At 55.3% G+C, this 23,324-nt stretch overlaps 2 protein-coding genes across 3 annotated transcripts in view; both read left to right on the top strand.

The window, feature by feature from the left end:
* The window catches only part of IFFO2 (intermediate filament family orphan 2), a gene marked incomplete at its 5' end in the record, with an annotated part of 45,384 nt that extends 36,744 nt beyond the window's left edge, over positions 1–8,640 (top strand). The window contains 3 exons of the mRNA XM_084220184.1: positions 4,436–4,525; positions 5,283–5,413; positions 8,121–8,640. Of these exons, the coding sequence (XP_084076310.1) occupies positions 4,436–4,525; positions 5,283–5,413; positions 8,121–8,226 (327 nt within the window). The 3' untranslated portion in view covers positions 8,227–8,640. The remainder of the gene's footprint in view (positions 1–4,435; positions 4,526–5,282; positions 5,414–8,120) is intronic.
* Positions 8,641–15,204: 6,564 nt separating this feature from the next.
* Positions 15,205–23,324, top strand: part of ALDH4A1 (aldehyde dehydrogenase 4 family member A1) — a 28,002-nt gene continuing 19,882 nt past the window's right edge. The window contains exons 1-7 of one of the 2 annotated variants that reach the window (XM_084220220.1): positions 15,205–15,348; positions 18,117–18,210; positions 18,527–18,619; positions 18,722–18,769; positions 19,048–19,203; positions 21,943–22,092; positions 22,176–22,250. In XM_084220220.1, the coding sequence (XP_084076346.1) occupies positions 15,314–15,348; positions 18,117–18,210; positions 18,527–18,619; positions 18,722–18,769; positions 19,048–19,203; positions 21,943–22,092; positions 22,176–22,250 (651 nt within the window). In that variant the 5' untranslated portion in view covers positions 15,205–15,313. The remainder of the gene's footprint in view (positions 15,349–18,116; positions 18,211–18,526; positions 18,620–18,721; positions 18,770–19,047; positions 19,204–21,942; positions 22,093–22,175; positions 22,251–23,324) is intronic. The other variant, XM_084220219.1, reaches the window with a different exon arrangement.

Here is a 23,324-nt window from a genome sequence, read left to right on the forward strand (position 1 = left end):
TTAGAAAAAAATCCTTCCCTGTGAGGGTGGGGAGGCCGTGGCACAGGGTGCCCAGAGAAGCTGTGGCTGCTCCATCCCTGGCAGTGCCCAAGGCCAGGCTGGATGGGCTTGGGAGCAGCCTGGGACAGTGGGAGGTGTCCCTGCCCATGGCAGGGGTGAAATGGGTGAACTTTAAGCTCCTTCCAGCCCAAACCAGTCTGGGATTCTGTGATTTTCCACAACACCTCACTTTCTCTGTGAATTATCATTCACACTTTATTATGGCAATAAGTGGAGTGCAGGGCATGGGTTGCACAGTTGTTCCTGTGGGGAGCTGAGCAACCTTGGCGTGGTCTGGGAGGTGTTGAAGGGTGTAAATCCCATCCCAGAACCTGTGGTTGCAGGACCACAAAAGCCCCAGGCATCCTCTGGACCCCTCAGTCTTGGACTTCCCTCTGTCCAGTCAGTGGGGATCTGCTGGCAGTGGTGGATAATGAACAGCTTCCTTTTAATCCTGAAATCCCAGGGAGAGGCAGCTGATCCAGCTACTCCAGAACCTTCTTAAACCAGCCTGGAGAGGGCTGGGAATGACAGGGAATGGCTGGGGATGGCTGGGAATGACTGGGAATGGAGTGGGAATGGCTGGGAAATGGCAGAGGTCAGTCTGGGAATAGCTGGGAAAGGATGGAAATGGGCTGGAAGTAGCTGGGAATGGGCTGGGGTTGGGGCTGGGAATAGCTGGGAATGATGGAATAGCTGGGAACAGCCTGGGAATGATGGAATGGCCATGTTACTGCATCCTGAGCAGCACAGGGGGGGAGGTGGGAGATGATCCCTCCCAGCCAGGGAAGATGCTGAGGCAGCAGCCTGGGGGATGTCTGGCTGCCAGGCCGTGTTCCTGTTCCACCTCCCGTTCCTGGATCATCCATCCAGAGCTCAGGGAGCCTCTGGGGATTACTGGGAACTGCTGGGGCTGCAGAAACCACGGGGAGCTGGAGCAGAGAGCAGCAGGGGGATAACAGGGACAGAGAGTGGCACAGGGATAACAGGGACAGAGAGTGGCACAGGGATAACAGGGACAGAGAGTGGCACAGGGATAACGGGCACACAGAGTGGCACAGGGATAACAAGAGCAGTAGAGTGGCACAGGGATAACAGGAGCAGGAGAGTGGCACAGGGATAACAGGGACAGAGAGTGGCACAGGGATAACAGGGACAGAGAGTGGCACAGGGATAACAGAGACAGAGGGTGGCACAGGGATAACAGAGACAGAGAGTGGCACAGGGATAACAGAGAGTGGCACAGGGATAACAGGAGCAGGAGAGTGGCACAGGGATAACAGGGACAGAGAGTGGCACAGGGATAACAGGGACAGAGAGTGGCACAGGGATAACAGAGACAGAGGGTGGCACAGGGATAACAGAGACAGAGAGTGGCACAGGGATAACAGAGAGTGGCACAGGGATAACAGGAGCAGGAGAGTGGCACAGGGATAACAGGGACAGAGAGTGGCACAGGGATAACAGGGACAGAGAGTGGCACAGGGATAATGGGAGCAGAGAGTGGCACAGGGATAACGGGCACACAGAGTGGCACAGGGATAACAGGAGCAGAGAGTGGCACGGGGATAACAGAGAGTGGCACAGGGATAACAGGGACAGAGAGTGGCACAGGGATAACAGGGACAGAGAGTGGCACAGGGATAACAGGGACAGAGAGTGGCACAGGGATAACAGAGACAGAGGGTGGCACAGGGATGACAGGGACAGAGAGTGGCACAGGGATAACAGAGAGTGGCACAGGGATAACAGGAGCAGGAGAGTGGCACAGGGATAACAGGGACAGAGAGTGGCACAGGGATAACAGGGACAGAGAGTGGCACAGGGATAACAGGGACAGAGAGTGGCACAGGGATAATGGGAGCAGAGAGTGGCACAGGGATAACGGGCACACAGAGTGGCACAGGGATAACAGGAGCAGAGAGTGGCACGGGGATAACAGAGAGTGGCACAGGGATAACAGGGACAGAGAGTGGCACAGGGATAACAGGGACAGAGTGGCACAGGGATAACAGGAGCAGAGAGTGGCACAGGGATAACAGGGACAGAGAGTGGCACGGGGATAACAGAGAGTGGCACAGGGATAACAGGGACAGAGAGTGGCACAGGGATAACAGGGACAGAGAGTGGCACAGGGATAACAGGAGCAGGAGAGTGGCACAGGGATAATGGGCACAGAGAGTGGCACAGGGATAATGGGCACAGAGAGTGGCACAGGGATAACAGGGACAGAGAGTGGCACAGGGATGACAGAGAGTGGCACAGGGATAACAGGCACAGAGAGTGGCACAGGGATAACAGGAGCAGAGAGTGGCACAGAGATAACAGGGACAGAGAGTGGCACAGGGATAACAGAGAGTGGCACAGGGATAACGGGCACAGAGAGTGGCACAGGGATAACAGGGACAGAGAGTGGCACAGGGATAACAGAGAGTGGCACAGGGATAACGGGCACAGAGAGTGGCACAGGGATAACAGGGACAGAGAGTGGCACGGGGATAACAGAGAGTGGCACAGGGATAACAGAGAGTGGCACAGGGATAACAGGGACAGAGAGTGGCACAGGGATAACAGGGACAGAGAGTGGCACAGGGATAACAGGGACAGAGAGTGGCACAGGGATAACAGAGACAGAGGGTGGCACAGGGATAACAGAGACAGAGAGTGGCACAGGGATAACAGAGAGTGGCACAGGGATAACAGGAGCAGGAGAGTGGCACAGGGATAACAGGGACAGAGAGTGGCACAGGGATAACAGGGACAGAGAGTGGCACAGGGATAATGGGAGCAGAGAGTGGCACAGGGATAACGGGCACACAGAGTGGCACAGGGATAACAGGAGCAGAGAGTGGCACGGGGATAACAGAGAGTGGCACAGGGATAACAGGGACAGAGAGTGGCACAGGGATAACAGGGACAGAGTGGCACAGGGATAACAGGAGCAGAGAGTGGCACAGGGATAACAGGGACAGAGAGTGGCACGGGGATAACAGAGAGTGGCACAGGGATAACAGGGACAGAGAGTGGCACAGGGATAACAGGGACAGAGAGTGGCACAGGGATAACAGGAGCAGGAGAGTGGCACAGGGATAATGGGCACAGAGAGTGGCACAGGGATAATGGGCACAGAGAGTGGCACAGGGATAACAGGGACAGAGAGTGGCACAGGGATGACAGAGAGTGGCACAGGGATAACAGGCACAGAGAGTGGCACAGGGATAACAGGAGCAGACTGGCAGTGATAACGAGGAGAGGGAGAGTGGCAGGGTGATAACGAGGAGCCTCGTGCAGGAATTAATGACAGCTGATTTGCATAGGCCGGGCGTGCCTGGCTAAGCACAGCAATAGCGCCGAGCCCCGGCCCCGCACGGGGAAACTCTAAAGATTTTAAGAAGCTTAAATCCTTCTAAATGAAAATTATACAAGGAAAGGGTAGATTTGGCTTGTAGATGGAGGTTCAGAATAAAGACTGCTCCGGCTGTGCCTGCTCTTTAACATGTGCTTTACATGCCTGAATCTTCCTTCCGTGGGTTTTATTCCTTTCAAGTTCTTACACGCTGCCCTCGCCACCTTCTTTTATGACCTTCCTCCTTAAAGCTCTTCTGCATATAAAAGGATCAGCAGGATGATTCTTGTAACTCCAGGCTGGATAGCCTGGTGTGGGTACCAGGAACCAGCCCTGTAAATCTGCCACAGATGTGCCAGAGCATGGAAACCCCGTTAACACTCATCGGTGCAGTTGTGCTAAATTGAGGATCATTTTTTAATGGAAAACAGAGGTGGTTGAAGGCTGGAAAGAGGGAACAGTGACATTGTGGTGCCTTTTTGGGCAGCACCACGCATCTCTGTGTGTTTGGGAGCCCAGACTGTGCTGTCAGTTTCTGTGGGACAGCATTTGTTCCTGCTTTATCCAGCAGTGCAGGAATTCCAGTGGGAATCCGTGCATGCACTGGAGAGTGATGATATGGAACTGGAAAATGAGAATTCCAGTGCAAAGCTGGGAGTAGCAGCGTGGTCAATGCAGGGAAAATTAAGTTTCATGGCTGGAGAGCAATTCCAGTCTGTGCAAGTGTGATCAGGCTGTGAAAGGCTCAGAAAAATCCAGGGGGTTGGTGCTTTGGAATGCAGCAGGTGCCTGGGTTTAATTGCTAGAGCCTTGATCAGCCCTTGCTTTTGTGTGTCCAGAGCTGTGGTCATGGCACAGAAATGTGTTTTCCTGGTATTCCAGATTGAAGAAGAATATTCCTAGTCTGTGAAACAGTGTCTTTAAAAAATCAGTGCAGGAAGGAAGGAACACAATAACCTGCATTTCCAGGGAGCCTAAATAAAATCTTCAGTTCTCTCCTGAATTCCTTTATTTCCTTGCTGATTTCTTGTGTCCTCCTCTCCCCTGCAGGAAGAAAACCTGGGAAACTTGATCCACGAGACAGAGTCTTTCTTCAAAACGAGAGACAAGGAGTACCAGGAGACAATAGGGCAGATAGAGGTGAGGAAGGGGAGTTGTTCCTGATGGATGGACACAGCACAGAGCCATCCCAGAGGGAAGCAGGAATGTCCATATATCCAACAGTGCAAAGGCATTTCCTCTGGTGTGCCCTGGGGATTTCTCTAAATGCCATTCTCTGGGCTATTATTGCTCCATACTACAGCACTGAGCATAAATCTGAGGCTGGTGCAGAGAGAAGCTGCAGAACAAAGGGAATAAAACCACACTGTTCTTCTTTTTTCCCCTTTGTTCTGCATGTCCACCCTCACCCTGGGAAATGCTTCCCAGGATGTGGCCTCACAGGTGCCCAGAAACAGCAGCTGGAGCCTCTCAAAATCTCTGTCCTGCCTGGAGCTGCTTTCATTAATGACTGCCTGTTGACAAACAAGGTGCCAAGAGCAGGAAAAGCCCTGCAGGGCGATAAATGGTTTTTTTGAGCTAGGTCTTATAAGTTCTTGGAGATTTATATTACACTTAAGATAGTTCAGCTACTTCAGAAGGCATAAAATCAGCAGGATGGCTTTTGTGGTAGTGTTAGAAACAGAGAAGCTTTAATAAAAAGCAAAGCCAGGGCTGCTCAGAACCGGTGTGAAGCTCTGAGTGCCCTGGCAGTCAGGAGCAGTGAGCTGAACTGGGCACTGTGGGGTGTTTGGGTGGGCTCTGGGCAGCTGGGGCAGTGTGAGGAGTGCAGGGAAAGGAAAGAAGTGCAGGAAAAGTGGGATTGCTCCTCCCCTGAAGCTGATTCTTTGCCCTTCAGCTGGAACTGGCCACAGCCAAGAGCGACATGAACCGGCACCTGCACGAGTACATGGAGATGTGCAGCATGAAGCGGGGCCTGGACGTGCAGATGGAAACCTGCAGGAGGCTCATCAAGGGCTCAGCTGACAGGTGAGGGCTCCTCTCTGCCCCAGCAGCTCCTTCAGCTGAGAATTTCAGCCTTTCTGTGCTGCTGACCCCCAGGAGAGCACTGCTATTGGAATAATATCCCAATATTCCCGGATGGAACGTGCCTGGGCTCGTCCAGCCCTTGCTGCTTGACCAGAGGCAGCAGCTGTGGTGTTTCACCACAGAGATCCCTCTGGCTGGCTGGATGCTGCAGCTGGACACTGAGAACAAGTCCAGGCTGGTAGGAACTCAGGTTTACCTCTGGTGAGAGTCCTTAGGCTAGGTGAAGAGAAAAGGAGAGAATTGTACTGCAGGCTTTAATCCAGAGCTTTATTCCAGGGTCTCAGATCTCTGAATCTTGGTAACAGCCACAGTAGAATCCCAGCCACATGGTCCCAGGTCCTTTTAAGCCCAGGTCCATGGTCTCTAGGTCCTTTTAAGCCCAGGTCCATGGTCCCAGGTCCTTTTAAGCCCAGGTCCATTGTTCCAGGTCCTTTTAAGCCCAGGTCCATGGTCCCAGGTCCTTTTAAGCCCAGGTCCATGGTCCCAGGTCCTTTTAAGCCCAGGTCCATGGTCTCTAGGTCCTTTTAAGTCCAGGTCCATGGTCTGCAGGTCCTTTTAAGCCCAGGGGGAGGGGGAAGGGAGAGGATAGGTGAGCCACCAACCAGGTGGGAGAGGGAGAGTCTCAGGGGACAATGACACTCAGACAGGCCAATGACCCCAGGGCTGAGAAGCATCTTTTGAACTTCTGCCAATCCCACCATGCCCTTGCTGGAAAGTTAAGCTTGATGGACATCACTTAGGAAGAGGCAAGGGGAGGGGAACAGAGAAGCTATTGGTACCTGGGAAAGGATTGGGAAGTCTGAAACAGGAAATTGCAACACACTACAACACACTGCATTTCACCTGAGGCCGTGGAGAAGCTTCCAAAATTGATTGATTGATAGAACTGGGATTGTGGTTGATTAGAGTTGATTAAGAGTGTGTAATATCACAGGGTTGAAAATTTAGAGTTTGGGGTTTTAGGATATAGTAATAAATACAGAGCAAGATGGAGGTTTTAGGGCAGAGACTGCTCCTCCTTCTTCACCTTCTGCACCTTCTTCTTCCTTCTTCTCCATGGGTTTGGGTGATATTTTGTAACTGGACAGAAAAGTCTGCATTGTGGACTATGAGTGATTTGTTATTGGGTTAAAAGTGAAATTAATTTAGATGTAATTTCTTAATTGGATGGTTTAGCCTTAAAAGACCTTGTAGCAAAAGATTGTTGCCCATTTAGTGCCTTGTTGGTGAAGAACTGCAGAACTCACTGCTGTGAGACTGATAAGAAATAATAAACACCTGAATTTGAACACAAACTATCAGCTTGAGTGCCTTCCATCCTGACCTCAACAGAGGTAGAAAAGAAAGAAGCTGAAAAGCAGCACATTCCTTCCTGGGGGTGATGCTGGAGAGGGCACCTGGAGCAGAGGCTGGACACTGTTACAGGAACGAAGTAGGGATTTATTAAAAGGCCTCCAAAGATACACCTTGGGCAGTGCAAGAGCCTGGGCTACACCCAAGATGGAGCACAGGCCGTGAGTTTTCACACTTTTACAAGTTCAGTCCACTAGCATATTGTGGGTAATTGTCCAGGTACAGCTTCAGGTCATGAAGTCACATTCTCCCAGTTTGCTTCCCCCCAGTTCACCCTTTGGGCTGCAGCAGTGTCCTTGGTTCTCAGGCTGGACTAAACTATGAGGAGAACTTGCTAACACTTTATATGAAATTCAGAGTTATGCACTAATGCAGCACAGAATCTGAGAAATATGAAAGCTAAAGCTCATCTCCCTTCTCTCCCTACTCAGCCTGTTTTTCTGCCTTTGCCTTGCACACTGCACCACAATTACACTCCCCACACACACCACAAATCACATAAAACAGTGATGCACTAACAAACCAACTGCCATCTTAACCACCAGATCTGTCATCCTCCTTCCCATCTCCCCCAGAATCCTCACCATCATCTGAGGAATTTAGGATTACCTAAAGGCATCAGTTCCTGCCAGCCTGGGCTAAAGGCAATGCTGTCACTGGATGGCCTTGTCCTTTGGAGAATCTTGTGTCCCACATCAGCCCTGGGAGGGGGAGTGTGGGGTCCTGTTCCTTGGAACAGCCCCAAGGGTTCAGCAGCTCCTCCTAAACCCAGGGAGCTGCAGCTCAGCTGGACTTCCAGTCTTTAACATCTCAGATTTAGAACTCTTAAAACCCCAAATTAAATCTCGACTCTGGACTTACATGAGGAACTTGTTTTTTAATCTTCTCATGTGTTAAGAACCTTACACTATGAGGGATTTCTCTTATCTCTTGCTCAACCCCAGTAGAACAAGATGATAAACTTTCAATTTTCAGGGCTCTGGGTATTAGGGATGCTGAGAGTCTTTGCTCTCCATTTCCCCATCAGTAAACTTGGGACAGCCTCTGTGTTTGAGCAGGGGAGGGCTGGGGTGGCACCTTGATTTTTCTACTGATATTTACTGTAAATCCTAAGTTTAATGTTATTAAAGGGGTTTTTGAATAGCTTGGGGAAATTCCAATGTTTAACGTTAATAAGGGGGTTTTAAAATAATATTGGGAAGGGAAAGTGACTGTTTTCTTGTAAGACTTTTTTCTTCCTTCACTCATGGATATTTAACTTTTTGGCTGCACCTTTCCCTGTGTTTCCCTGCAGGAATTCTCCATCCCCCAGCTCTGTAGCCAGCAGTGACTCAGGAAACACAGATGAAATTCAGGATGATTTGGACAGAGAGACGGACGTGGAGCCCATGGTCAGCTGATAGCGAGTGGGAGCATTCCAGCCAAGGGGGAGATGGAGAGAGAAGATTCCAAACCAATTGCTGGGGGAAAGGTGAAAGACTTGAGAGCCCCTGCAGAGGGACTCTGAGGACTCATTCCTACACACATCTCCTCCCAGCCAAGGATTGGTGCTGTACATTTCTATTGTTCTACAAACCATAAATGCAGAGTCCTGTAGGAAAACACGGTGTTTTAATTGTGCCTTTGCCCCAAGCTGAGCCACTTTGAGCTCCAGTGGAATATTAATAGCAGGTGTTTTTATAAAATATATTGTTAAAAAAAAAAACCACAAACAACCAAAGCTGGTGGCAGCAGAGGATGGTGCTGCAGAGGCTCTGGGTACTTCAATAAGCTGCTGGTTTTATTGAGCTGCTGCACTGATTGGCAAAAGCAACATTGGCAAAAAGAGCAGCAAAACCAAGACAATTGTGGTGCAATTACAAATGTCTGGCACAAGGAAAATAAAATAATTGCCTCTACATTGAACTGCAAACATTTAAAAACAACAGCGGGTTGGGAGACAGCTCGCAGGGTGAAGCAGTTCTGCAAAATTCAGAGGGTTTTCTTCATCCCACCTTTTGGGGTGAGGGAGCCTTTGGGATGTGTCCAAGGTTTCTTCTGGACTCCAGGACCTGGAGGAGCAGGACTCAGCTCGGTGGCAAAGCAGGGGGGCACAGGAGGGGTCACTGGGGGGGGACTATCACTGAGTAACTTCTATGCAAAAACAAAAAAAATGCTCGCCTTATTTATATGGAATGTTTGGTCCCTGCTGGGCTACAGTTATCCCTTGGGAAAAGGAAAGCTAAACCCACATTTGCACACTTAGATGTCTGTAGAGCTTCTTTTGAGGTGGAATGTTGTATCACAATGCCTTTGTTTCCAGTGGTTGGGTTAGGAGGGCAGTCAGCCCTGCTTTGTCTCTTCTTTCAGGGTTTTTTTTTTTAGTGTTTGCAGATTTTCCTTTGCAGACAGAGAGCTAACTCCATTTTATGCTGCTTCCATGATGTGTAGACTGGGGTAGGTGAAGGATCAGGATAAACTGACCTTGGTGTGGGCTGGAGACAGGACTTTGGGAGAGCTCCTGACCGCTGTTCTTGGGGAAAGCTGAGCACTGGGAAATGCTGTAATCCTTTTTAGGCTGTAGTAAAGTGAATCCCAAAGTGCTGCTGCCCTAGAACTGGGGAGGAACAGCCACGTGCTTTCTCTGTGAGAAAGTGACAAGACCTTGGCTTTGCCCATCTTTCTGTATTTTTACCCAGGAGAAGCAGCATCAAAGACAGATCACACGGGGCTGGCTGAGGAAAACTCCAGCCCCACCGAGCTCTTCACGGTTAGAATGGGAATTGTAGCACCTCAGCCAGGTAAAAACAGGGTACAAACCTCAGCCAATAACTTTATGTTTGTTTTTAAATCAAGATTGAGAGAGTAGTTGATACTGCCCAAAGCCAGCTGTGGGGTTGGAACTCAGAGTAAATACCAAATGTGTTTGTTTTGCCTGCCAGAAGTGCTGTGCAGGAGCAGAGCTAGGGCTGGACAGGGAAAATCCTGATTGCTGCACCCTCTCAGTGTTAGGGAAAGGCAAAGTGGCCAATCCTGTGACCTTCCTGAGTGCTGTTCCCAAGCCTCTGGATCTCTGGAGTTGACAGCAAGCAGCCAGTGCAGATCCTGCTGCTCCATTCCACAGAATGTCCTGGAAAATGGCTCATCCTGGCTGGGAGCTCCTCAGCCTGGCCACGGAGAGGGGCAGGGCTCGGGGTGTTCCTGGGGGAGCTGTGGGCTCAGGAATGCTTCCTGTGCTGCTGCCTGGCTGCCAGCTCCCCCTCCTGCCTCCAGAGGAGCTCCCTGAGTTCTCCAGGCTGAGAAGGAGTGGGACAGAGGAGCTCCCTGAATTCTCCAGGCTGGGAAGGAGTGGGACAGAGGAGCTCCCTGAGTTCTCCAGGCCGGGAAGGAGCGGGACAGAGGAGCTCCCTGAGTTCTCCAGGCCGGGAAGGAGTGGGACAGAGGAGCTCCCTGAGTTCTCCAGGCTGGGAAGGAGTGGGACAGAGGAGCTCCCTGAGTTCTCCAGGCTGGGAAGGAGGGGCCAGGCTGATCCATCAGCACCCACGGTGTGCAGGGCACGAGCCACAGCTGATGGCTGCTGTCCCCAAGCCCCAGGATGTTCCTGTGGTGTCCTTAGGGGTGGCAATGCTCAGTGCAGAGTAGGTGACAACTCCTTGGCTCCTGGGGTGAGGGGCTTTCCAAAGCCTGGTCTGTGCTGTAAATAACTTTTCTCTGGAAGAGAAACCTCATTCCAAAGTGCTCATTCCTGTTATTTCTTAGGTGGCCAAAGTGGTGAATGTGATGTTCAGTAGGGCTGCAAGCTGGGGGGGTGGGTGGGGATTTGGGATGTTTTTTGGGCTGGGACTGCATGTTTGAAATCTGCAATTTGAAGGGTTTTGAAGGGTTTTGAACTTCAGCTGCTCCCAAGGAGCCTCTCCTGAGGCTCAGGAAGCGTCTGCCAAGTCTGGATGTCTGTGATGTTTCAGTGGCTGGGGCAGGCATTGCTCAGCACAGTGAATCAGCTCCTGGAGCCTGCCCCAGCTCCCTTCCTGGCTCCCTTCCTGCCAGGAACGCTCCTGGAGCTGCCCCTGGCTCTGCTCTCACCCAGGAGCACTCCTGGAGCTGTCCCTGGCTCTGCTCTCACCCAGGAACGCTCCTGGAGCTGCCCCTGGCTCTGCCCTCACCCAGGAGCACTCCTGGAGCTGGCCCTGGCTCTGCCCTCACCCAGGAACGCTCCTGGAGCTGCCTCTGGCTCTGCTCTCACCCAGGAACGCTCCTGGAGCTGCCCTTGGCTCCTTCCCTCCAGGAACACTCCTGGAGCTGGCCCTGGCTCTGCCCTCACCCAGGAGCACTCCTGGAGCTGCCCCTGGCTCTGCTCTGCCCTCACTCAGGAACACTCCTGGAGCTGCCCCTGGCTCCTTCCCCCAGGAACACTCCTGGAGCTGCCCCTGGCTCTGCCCTCACCCAGGAACACTCCTGTCCCTGCCCCTGGCTGTCCCCTCCCGTCCCTGGCTGTCCCCTCCTGTCCCTATCCCTGGCTGTCCTCTCCTGTCCCTGGCTGTCCCCTCCTGTCCCTGCCTGTCCCCTCCTGTCCCTGTCCCTGTCCCTGCCCCCTCACCCCAAATGCTCCAGCCCCACAGCCCCAGCCGCTGTCAGGGTCGCGCTGCCCTTCTGCTCTGCGTTTGTTGTTTTTCCCTACACGGAGTGTCTGTAGGAGAAGGGCTGAGTGTTCCCAAAGCCAGGAGCTGTTGTGCTGAGGGCAGGGAATTCCCAAACAGGAGCTGGGCTGTGGGGTGGGCAGGAGCAGCCCGTGGGGCGGGTGGGAGGGATGTGGGGCGCAGCAGAGGGCGCAGAGCTCCCGGTGCGTGGGACAGCAGAGGTTCCCGTGGGTGTCGGTGTCTTTCTCATAACCACATTTTTAAAGAAGAAAAGGTGTTTTCATACTGGGGGTTTATTTTCATTTAGGCTGGGCCAGCCTTTGGGGGCAGCTGGGGTTGGTCCCTGGGGGTTTCCCTGGGAGGTCCTTGGTTCCGAGTCCAGCCGTGCTGCTGCTCCTGCTCCGTGTGTGTGGCACCGCTCCAGAAACCAGATCAAAGCTTGCCAGAGGAAAAAAAAAAACAAAAAAAAAGAAAAAAAGGAATTTAATTGTAAAAATGCTGGAAATGATTTTGATGACCTCTTTCTTTTTTCCTTTGTAAAGCTGTAAATACTTTATTTTTGTTTTCTATTCTTAATGCGGTGTCATATTGACACTTTTTTAGATTTACAGTCTGAAAATCCTCCTCATCGTTTCTCATTTTTTAAAAGGGGATTTCAAGGAAGCAAATTTTTTTGCTCGCTAGCAGTGTAATAATAGATCAAATTCCTAAACTGGGTTTGTACAAAAATGTTTTCAGTAAACAAATGGCAGTTTGTGGATGCATGTTGTTCAAAAATGTCCAAAGAATAATGTGGTACAAATGTTTTAAAGAATAACGTGGTACAAACATGTTTTTCAAAGACTTAGTGATGATCATCTTAGTTCACACAAGGAAAAAAGCAAAATTCTTTTAAAAAAAAAAAGTTTGGGGGGGGGGAATGTAATGAAACTCATCTAAGCTAAATGTGTAATCTATTTATAAAAACACAGTATATATTCTATTTTTATCAGAGGTTTTTAAAGTGCAAACAGATTTCTGTTGGCAGATGCAATTGTTCCCTTGTAAAGTCTCTTCTGCTCTGCTGGGACCCCCAAATTCTCTGATGGTTCCAAGAGTCAACATGGAAATAACCAGGACAGCTTTGGCTGTGGAGCACCCACAGGTGCCTTCCTCCAGGGGAGGCTGCAGCTTCAGCATCTCTTCTGCCTCTGCAGAGTTGTTGCTGTGATTCTGTTCCCTTCCCTGCAATTTTATTCCTTTTCCCTGACTGGGAGGATGCTCCTGGAAAGGGTCAGGACCTCCTGGATCCCGGGAGCGTGGCAGGACAGGGGTTAAACACTGCCTGGATAATAAAAAATGAAATACAAATTACATTTGTACCTGTAGAAATTGGGATTAACTCAACAAAACAAAACAGCAGATGGGAATCGTGCCTGAATATGCATCCAGAGCTGCTTCTAAAGTGAGATTATATTAATTTTCCTTTCCATGATCATCCCTGCCAGCAAAAACACGAGCTGGCTGTGGAAGGGCCGTGGGTGCTCCCAGAGCTGTTCCCGGTGTTTCCCTTGGCTCTGGGAACTCGGGAAGGATGTTTGTGTTGGAAGAGCTGGGAGGTTTTACGTTGGAGTGCTTCATTTTAGAGCTGAGTGTTTCAGGAGTGATTTATCCTGGCTAAATTAAGACATCCCAGCGCTTGTCTTAATTCCCAGTGAGGATTTTCCACCCTGGGCTTCAGGATTTTGGGGGTTTTTGTCCTTCTGGGGAGCACACAGCTTTTAAAGCTCTTTGGGGTTGCCCAAACGCTGGGTTTTCAGCTTTTTAGTGGGATTTCATTTGTGTCCCTGTGAGTTTTAACCCAGAAACAAAATTACCAACGAGGCAGCAGGCGGTGTCCTGGTGGGAATAACAGCAGAGGGGGGCTGGGGGGCACTGCCTGCCAAAATCTCCGTGGGAATGGGATCCCAGCCCCTCTCCCTGCAGAGGGAACAGCAGGGCTTGGCCAGGCCCTTGGCAGAGCAGTGAGGAAACACTCCAGCCCTCCCTTCTGTCTGTTCTTCTCTGAGTTCCGTGTCCTCAGACCCTTCTGCGTTTGCAGGAGCTTTGCAAAGCTTCTCTTTTGAAGGAGCAACAAGACGTGTTGGGATGTGGGTATTGTAGAAATCAATTTGCAGGTTGCAGAAATCACCATTCCCCCCTAATCTGAGGCACTCCAACAGTGAAGCACTTGGGAAGAGGGGGCTTGTCAGTCTGGCCAGCTCCCTTTTTTGGAATTGATGATGTTAATGCTTAAAACAACCCCTGGGATGGCTTCACAGCCCAGAGCACCACAGTGGAGCTGCCCAGACTGCCACCCCCAAAACCCCAAATTTCTGTTTTATTGGAGAGGGTTTGGGGGCAGTCCAGCCTCAGTCACTCCTTTGTGTAAGCTGGTTGCACCAAAAAACTCACAAGCCAGTCCCTAAAACACCTTCCTGCGGTTAAAGTAAATGTAGCGACCTTCTGCCAAAAAAAGATTATTTATTATTTATCGTGTTCGAGTGGGGGGTATTGATGTCTCTTCCCTCCTGCTGTGTCACTTCTTGTCGGTTCCTCTTTAGGTCACCTAAGAGTTTCTTTTATCCCCACGACAACGAACTACTGATGGTGTGGGAACGCCCCTGGTTACCGTCCCCGTGTAAATACTGTGCTTTATATTCTGTATATTAGCTCATTTTAATGGAAAGGACTGCACTGATGATGCTGTTGGTGGGGAAAGGCCGGAGGATGACCCAGCTCCCGGCGCTGGGGCTGGGATGGGATGCCACCAGTGGATTTGGGACCACGAAACGCTTCGAGAATCCAATCCACGGCAGGAGGAGCCGGAGCCAGAGCCACCCACCTCCTCCGAGCTCGGCGGATTTGCTCCGTTTTCCTTTTTTTAGTGCCAAAACCGACCCCACCTCCCCGTGCCAGGTGTGCTGGCGGCTCTCTGGGCTCCAGCCCGTCCGTCCGTCCGTCCGTCCCGCCCGGGCCGGGCTCAGCCCCGCTGCCGGAGCCCAGGGCTGCCCATGAAACAGGTCCCAGTCGGTCTCTGGTGACGATGAAAACCACAAAAAAATATAAAATAAATACCAAACTCCTGGTTGAACGGCTCTGCGTGTTCATTCTTGGGGTGGGAAACGCCTCTGAAGCGGATGGATTTGGGTCTGGGGAGGGACGGACCATCCTCGGTTCTGAAAATCCGCCCAGCCCCGGTGACTTGGGGTCTTAAAATAGCCCGAACTCCCCTCAAAATTAGGCTCCTTCAGCTGCAGCTCTTGAAAAATGACTCTGCTTGGAAATGAAAGTACCCCCTGCACACCTCAGCCCCCTCCTGGCCCTGTGCCCAGCCAGGCCCCTCCTTTGGGTTAAAATCACCCCTTTTTGGGTAATTCTCAGTTCCTAAAAGTTGCTTTTCTCTCTCTCCCCGCCCAGCTCCTCTCGGGCGGCTCGGACCCCGCCGAGCTCCGGGCGCAGTCCCAGCCGCTGCCTCTCCTCGGGCCGCTTTTGTTGTTGTTGTTTTTCCTGAATTTCCCTTTTTTAAATCATTCTTGGCTCCTTCCCGCGCCCCGCCCCCTCCCACGTGCCGCGCGCGCCACCGCCCCCCGCTCCGGCCGCAACCATCACCGCGCGGGGGGGGGGACGCGCTGCTGGGGACACCCCACGGGTACCCCGCGGGTGGGGGTGGACACACGGCCAGCACCCTCACACACAGCGAGCGGCGAGCGCGGGGACGCTCCTCCAGAGTGCCGCCCCCGGGGGTTTATTAATTTATTAATTAATCGATGGTTGCGCCTCCTCCCCGCCCTCCCCTCCCCCCGCGCGGTGGGTGGTGGCGGCCGCGGGCCGGGAGCGCGGCGGGGCCGGGATGTGGCGGCGGCTGCGAGCGCTGAGGGACTGCGGGTGAGTGCGGGCTCCTTCCTCCCTTCCCTTCCCTTCCCTTCCCTTCCCTTCCCTTCCCTTCCCTTCCCTTCCCTTGCCCCCTTCCCTTCCCTTGCCCCCTTCCCGCACCGTCCCCACGCGTGGGGCGGGCTCGGGCTCCGCTCGATCCGCGCTGCCGCTCCTGCCATCCCCGGAACGCTCCCGCTGCCAGCTGCAGGCACTGCCAGCCCTCAGTCACTCTTGTTCCCCCCTCCTTCCTCCTTTTTCTGCCCTTGTTTCCCTCGGTTTTCCCCTTTGTTTTCTTCTTTCCCACCCGTTTTCCATAGTTTACCCTCTGTTTTCCCTTTTAGCCTTGTTTTCACCTGTTTTCCGCTGCTTCCTCCTGGTTTTCCTACTTTACCCCCTTGCTTTCCCCCTTTTCTCCCTTGTCTTCTCCTTTTTTCCTTGTTTGCTCTTTTTGTCCCCCCTTTTCCCTCTCGTTTCCCCCCTTTTCCTTTCACTTCTCACCTTTTCCCTTCGTTTCTCTCCTTTTCCCTTCGTTTCTCCCCCTTTTCCCTTCGTTTCTCCCCCTTTTCCCTCTCGTTTCTCCCCCTTTTCCCTTCGTTTCCCCCCCTTTTCCCTTCGTTTCCCCCCCTTTTTCCCTTCGTTTCCCCCCCTTTTCCCTCTCGTTTCCCCCTTTTCCCTCCCGTTTCCCCCCCTTTTCCCTCTCGTTTCCCCCACTTTTCCCTTCGTTTCCCCCCCTTTCCCCTTCGTTTTTCCCCCCTTTTCCCTTCGTTTCTCCCCCTTTTCCCTTCGTTTCTCCCCCTTTTCCCTCTCGTTTTCCCCCTTTTCCCTTCGTTTCCCCCCCTTTTCCCTCTCGTTTCCCCTCCTTTTCCCTCTCGTTTCCCCTCCTTTTCCCTCTCGTTTCCCCTCCTTTTCCCTCTCGTTTCCCTCCTTTTCCCTTCGTTTCTCCCCCTTTTCCCTTCGTTCCCCCCCCTTTTCCCTTCGTTCCCCCCCCTTTTCCCTTCGTTCCCTCCCCTTTTCCCTTCGTTCCCCCCCCTTTTCCCTTCGTTCCCCCCCCTTTTCCCTTCGTTTTCCCCCCTTTTCCCTTCGTTTTTCCCCCTTTCCCTCTCGTTTTTCCCCCTTCCCCCCTCGTTTCCCCCTCCTTTTTCCCCCCTTTCCCCTTTTTCCGGGCATTCTCGCTGTTCCGGACCGCGTGTCCCGTCGGTGGGGCTGGGCAGTGCCAAGGTCCGGCTGACCCCGGGGCAGCTCAGGGTGCCCGGCCGGTTTTTGCCCCCGGACTTTGCCAGGAGCCGGCGGAGCTGGAACAGCCCGGCTCCGGCCGCAGCTCATTCCTTAAAAATCGATCTTGTGCCTCGTTCCTTAAAAATCCATCCCGTGCCTCCTTCGTTCCTTAAAAACGCCTCTCCCAGCGCTTTTTGCTGAGCGAGAGAAGGGGTGCTGGGCTCGGCTCCCGCCTCTGGCATCCCCATCCAGCGGGAGGGATGGAGCAGGGGCTGGCTTGGGGGGGCAGCCCGGGACCGAGGTGTCCCCAGGGATCAAGGTGTCCCCTGCCATCGAGGTGTTCCCAGGATTGAGGTGTCCCCCGGGACCGAGGTATCCCCTGGCATCAAGGTGCCCCCCATAACTGAGGTGTCTCCCAGCACTGAGGTGCCCCCCATGATGGAGCTGTTCCCGGGACTGAGGTGTCCCCCAGGATGGAGGTGTCCCCATGATGAAGGTGTCCCCCAAGATGGAGGTGTCCCCCAGGATGGAGGTGCCCCCCATGATGGAGCTGTCCCCGGGACCAAGGTGTCCTCTGTGATGGAGGTGTCCCCATGATGGAGGTGTCCCCCGGCACAGAGGTGTCCCCCAGCACTGAGGTGCCCCCCATGATGGAGCTGTCCCCGGGACTGAGGTGTCCCCCAGGATGGAGGTGTCCCCCAGGATGGAGGTGTTCCCATGACTGAGGTGTCCCCTGGGATGGAGGTGTCCCCATGATGGAGGTGTCCCCTGGGATGGAGGTGTCCCCATGACGAAGGTATCCCCCAAGATGGAGGTGTCCCTCAGCACTGAGGTGTCCCCCGGGATGGAGGTGTCCCCCAGCACTGAGGTGTCCCCATGACTGAGGTGTCCCCATGACTGAGGTGTCCCCTGGCACAGAGGTGTCCCCCAGCACTGAGCTGTCCCCGGGACCGAGGTGTCCCCAGGATGGAGGTATCCCCCATGACCGAGCTGTCCCCAGGACCAAGGTGTCCCCTCAGCACGAAGGTGCCCCCCATGATGGACCTGACCCCATGACTGAGGTGTCCCCCAGCACGGAGGTGTCCCCGGGACTGAGGTGTCCCCATGATGGAGATGTCCCCATGATGGAGATGTCCCCGTGATGGAGGTGTCTCCCAGCACTGAGGTGCCCCCCATGATGGAGCTGTCCCTGGGAGTAAGGTGTCCCCCAGGATGGAGGTGTCCCCCGGCACGGAGGTGTCTCCCAGCACTGAGGTGTCCCCATGATGGAGCTGTCCCCGGGATGGAGGTGTCCCCCGGGATGGAGGTGTCCCCATGATGGAGGTGTCCCCCGGGATGGAGGTGTCCCCCAGGATGGAGGTGTCCCCGTGATGGAGGTGTCCCCGTGATGGAGGTGTCCCCGTGATGGAGGTGTCCCCATGACTGAGGTGTCCCCCAGCACTGAGGTGCCCCCCATGATGGAGCTGTCCCCGGGACCGAGGTGTCCCCGGGGCTGAGCTGTCCCCACGAGGCCGGGGGAGGAGGGAAGGGCGGGATTGCAGCGGTTCCTGTCCTGCCCTGTCCAGGCGGAGATGGCAGCACCGCCCGGCCATCCAGGTGACCAACGAGCCCATCCTGGAGTTCAAGCCGGGGAGCCCCGAGCGAGCGGCGCTCCAGAAGGTACCGGTGCCAGCATGTGGGGGTTTCTGGGGCTGGGAGGGCCCTGGGCTGTGCTGCAGGTGCTGCAGGTGCTGCAGGTGCTGCAGGTGCTGCAGGTGCTGCAGGTGCTGCAGGTGCTGCAGGGCAGCCCCAGCTCTCCCTGGTGTGACAGCCCCACCCTGCCCAGCTCCTGCTCCTTCCCTGTGGGCACAGCCGTGCCTCCTGTGGGCAGCCCGTGCCTGGAGCCTGCTCCCAGTTCCCTCTGCCCGTGGGAAGGGGGATGGAGGGCAGCTGGAGGGGGTGGGAGCTGCTCCCACCACGCTCTCCTCTCTGCCAGGCCCTGGCTGACCTGAAGGGCAAGACCGAGGACATCCCGTGTGTCATCGGGGGGGAGGAGGTGTGGACCCCCACGGTGAGGTACCAGCTCTCGGTGAGTCGGGGGGTTCCCACTGAATGGGGGGGGACAGAGCAGGGGGTCCCTGCAGGAGGATCCTGGGACTGGTTCCTACAGAGCCTCTTCTTCTCTTCCCAGCCCTTTAACCATGCACACAAGGTGGCCAAGTACTGCTACGCCAGCAAGGTGAGTGCACCTCTCTGTCCCCCTATTCCTGGCTGGTTTTTTGGGGAAGCAGCAGCACCCGGCCTTGGTTTAGCAAGTGAAATGCATTTTGTGAGCAGGGAGGCTCCAGGAGCCTCTCCAAGCCTCAGGGATCCTGGAGGAGCTGCAGGCTCGGGGTTGTGATGGCACCAGTGGTCTGTGCCCTGGGTGGGTGACCCCTTGCTTTTCCGTGTGACCTGGCGGTGGGGAGGAACCTGGAGAGGCTCCTCCTTGCTGCCTTTTCCCCTTTGCCTCCACAGGAGCTCATTAACAAAGCCATTAACGCCGCCTTGGCAGCCAGGAAGGAGTGGGACCTGAAGCCTGTGCAGGACCGGGCCCAGATCTTCCTGAGGGCGGCCGACCTGCTGAGCGGCCCGCGGCGGGCGGAGGTGCTGGCCAAGACCATGGTGGGGCAGGTAGGCATGGTCCTGGGTTGAAAAGCCAGCTGTCTGCTGGGGAGGGCAGGAGCCTCCCCTGAAGTGGAAAATGTAAACCTCCTCCCTCTGAATTGTTGTGATTTTAAAATTAAGGGGAGGAGGAATAACAGTTCTTTATTAGGAAAATTAAAAATATAAATGTAATAGTACCAAAAAATTCCAAAAAAACCCACCACAGACAGAGTCAGAGCAGGAGCTGAGCCCCTGTGGGTCAGGGTGGGGGCACAGCCCCATCCCATGGTGGTGGCACAGCCCCATCCCAGGGTGGTGGCACAGTCCCATCCCAGGGTGGTGGCACAGTCCCATGGGGGTGGCACAGCCCCATCCCGTGGGGTGGCACAGTCCCATCCCAGGGTGGCACAGTCCCATGGGGGTGGCACAGTCCCATCCCAGGGGGTGGCACAGTCCCATCCCAGGGGTGGCACAGTCCCATCCTAGGGGTGGCACAGTCCCATCCCAGGGTGGTGGCACTGTCCCATCCCATCCCAGGGTGGTGGCACAGTCCCATCCCAGGGTGGCACAGTCCCATGGGGGTGGCACAGTCCCATCCCAGGGGTGGCACAGTCCCAGGGGGGTGGCACAGTCCCATCCCAGGGGTGGCACAGTCCCAGGGGGGTGGCACAGTCCCATCCCAGGGGGTGGCACAGCCCCGTCCCGTGGGGGCTCAGCCCTCCTGCAGTGCCAGCTGTGGCTCTGCTGCAGCAGGATCCTGCACAAGGGGGGAGTTTTCCTCCAGGGCTGCTGGAGATGGGCCTGCTCTCCCTCTGGGAATGCAGGGCAGGAGAAAGCTGCTCCTCTGGGAATGCAGGGCAGGAGAAAGCTGCTCCTCTGGGAATGCAGTGGGCAAAGGCTGCCCTGGTGTCCCAACCCTCAGATTGTATCCAGGTAGGAATGCTCGGCTCCTCCCCTGGGCAGAGCATCTCCCCATGGAATGATGGAACTTGCTCAGCCCTGCAGGGACACTCACTGGCCATGGACAGCAGAGATCTCCTGGAGGGAGGATGGGCTGTGGGAGAGATAAAGAAAACTGCCCCATGAACAAAATATCTTGAATATCCCTCAGACCTGGCATGGATGGGAGAGGGAGCTGGGAATGCTCCCAGCTCATCCCTGTGTCTTTGCTGGAAATGGGAGTGTGTGTTCTGTTCCTGTCTGTGGAGCAGTTATCCTCTGCTCATGGGGCAGTTACCGGTGGATTTTTGCCCCACCTCCCACAGATTGGAATAGAAAACACAACACCCATTTCCAGCCTGAGACAGGGGTGCTGGGCAAGCTGGGCTGAGCGGGGGAGCAGGGCAGGGAGGGCTGCCAGAGGGGTTTGGGCAGTGGGGATGGCTGGAGGTGCTCTGTGAGGGGATCCAGGCTGATCCTCACTCCTTGCTGCTCCTGGGAGCAGGATCAGTGTCAGGCTGTGCAGGAGGCCCCATCCTTGGCAGCTGAGCTCGAGAGGCGTCACCACATTTCTCTTCACAGAGAAAAGAAGGCACAGTTCTTCCCAGGAGTATTTCTGGGTTTCACATTCTCTGAGCCTCAGAGAAAGGAAAAACAATTCTTATCATTTGCTGTGCCTGTGTTTGTGCCACAGTAGAATGCAATATGGAGATTGGTTACCCACAGTGATGGTGTTCTGTTCCCTTGGCCTGTCAGGGCCAGGTGTGTGTGTGTGAGTTGGGACTGTCAGGTGACAGTCACGAGATTCAGAGCAGTGTGTGCAGAGTTGAGTGCTTGGCAGGTTCAGTTTAGATGTCATGTAACATAGTGTAATGTAGTATAGAATAATAGAGTACAATAAAGTAATTAATTGGCCTTCTGATATCAGTGGAGTCAGATGCATCATTTCCTGTCCCCTTGTTGGGGGTGTCCAGATTCAATAGAGGGGGGCACCCCACAGCCAGCAGTGCACCCTTGCTGCATTCCCCCCTGCAGCATTGCTGCATCCCCCTGCAGCATTTCTGCATTCCCCCATGCACTCTTGCTGCATCCCCCCCCACACCCTTGCTGCAGCTCCCTGTGCACCCATTCCCCCATGCACCCTTGCTGCATTCCCCCATGCACCCTTGCTGCATTCCCCCATGCACCCTTGCTGCATTCCTCCATGACCCATTGCTACATTCGCTCCCCCATGCACCATTGCTGCATTCCCCCATGCACCATTGCTGCATCCCCATGCACTGTTGTTGCATCCCCCATGCACCACTGCTGCATTCCCCATGCACCCACTCCCCACGCACCCTTGCTGCATCCCCACGCACCATTGCTGCATTCCCCTGTGCACCACTGCTGCATCCCCCATGCACCCATTCCCCATGCACAGTTGCCGCATCCCCCCATGCACAGTTGCTGAATCCCCCATGCACAGTTGCTGTAACTCCATGCACCGCTGCTGCATCACCCATCCACCCATTCCCCCATGCACCCTTGCTGCATTCCCCCATGCACCATTGCTGCACCCCCATGTGCCATTGCTGCATTCCCCATGCACCCTTGCTGCAGCCCCCCGTGCACCCTTGCTGCATCCCCCCATGCACCGCTGCTGCATCCCCCTGCACCATTGCTGCACCCCCATGCACCGCTGCTGCATCCCCCCATGCACCCATTCCCCGTTGCTGCATTCCCCCCATGCACAGTTGCTGCATCCCCCCATGCACAGTTGCTGCACCCCCATGCACCATTGCTGCACCCCCATGCATTGCTGCATCCCCCTCCCTCTCCCTGCAGGCCAAGACCGTGATCCAGGCCGAGATCGACGCCGCCGCCGAGCTCATCGACTTCTTCCGCTTCAACGCGCAGTACGCGCTGGAGCTGGAGCAGAGCCAGCCGCTCAGCGTGGACAGCAGCACCAACTCCATGGTCTACCGGGGGCTGGAGGTGAGCTGGGCCCCGTGTCCCTCCGGCCACCCCGCCCTGGGGACAGCGCGCTGCCCGTGCTCCCCCGTCCCTGTGCTCCGCAGGGATTCGTGGCTGCCGTGTCCCCCTTCAACTTCACGGCCATCGGGGGCAACCTGGTGGGGGCTCCGGCGCTGATGGTGAGTGCTGGGGGACGGGGACGGGGCAGGGGGACGGGGGATGGGGATGGGGCAGGGGGAGAGGGGACAGGGCAGGGGGATGGGGATGGGGCAGGGGGACACAGGACAGGGCAGGGGGACGGGGACAGGGGGACGGGGACGGGGATGGGCACAGGGCAGGGGGACACGGGACGGGGCAGGGGGACAGGGAACAGGGGCATGGGGACAGGGCTGGGGGATGGGGACAGGGGGATGGGGAACAGGGCAGGGGGATGGGGACAGGGCAGGGGGAGAGGGACGGGACAGGGGACAGGGCAGGGGGATGGGGACAGGGCAGGGGGACACAGGACAGGGCAGGGGGACACAGGACAGGGCAGGGGGACACAGGACAGGGCAGGGGGACGGGGACAGGGCAGGGGGATGGGGAACAGGGCAGGGGGCAGGGCAGAGGGATGGGGACAGGGCAGGGGGACACGGGACAGGGCAGGGGGACACGGGACAGGGCAGGGGGACATGGGACAGGGCAGGGGGACAGGGACACGGCAGGGGGGCAGGGGGACAGGGGATGGGGCAGGGGGATGGGGATGGGGCAGGGGGAGAGGGGGACAGGGGACAGGGCAGGGGGATGGGGACAGGGCAGGGTCGCTGGACCAGGAGGGCAGGACAGGGGGACAGGGCAGGGGGATGGGGGGACAGGACAAGGGGGCAAGAGAGGGGACAGGACAGGGGGACAAGGAGACAGGGTCACAGGGCAGGGGGACAAGGGGACAGAGCAAAGAGGCAGGGGGGCAGGACAGGGCAGGGGGACAAGGGGACAGAGCAAAGGGGCAGGGGGACAGGGCAGTCCAAGGAAAGGTTGGGACTGGGATCGCAGCGCTCAGGTTCAGCTGGGTTGCGGTGGGCAAGGAGGGAGCTGAGCCCCCTGGGGCTGTTCCACAGACACACCTGGGGCCTGTTGGACCCCTTGACCCAATCAGCATTTTGGCTTTAATTAAACACTCCCGTGTCTGGATTTCCAGCGTGATGGAGGAAGGGCTGGAGGAACACAAACTGCCCCAGCCTGCCCTCCTGGGGCTTTTGTTCTGAACCAAGGTA

Source organism: Fringilla coelebs, assembly GCF_963513975.1.
Source record: "Fringilla coelebs genome assembly, chromosome: 22".
Lineage (NCBI taxonomy): Eukaryota > Metazoa > Chordata > Aves > Passeriformes > Fringillidae > Fringilla > Fringilla coelebs.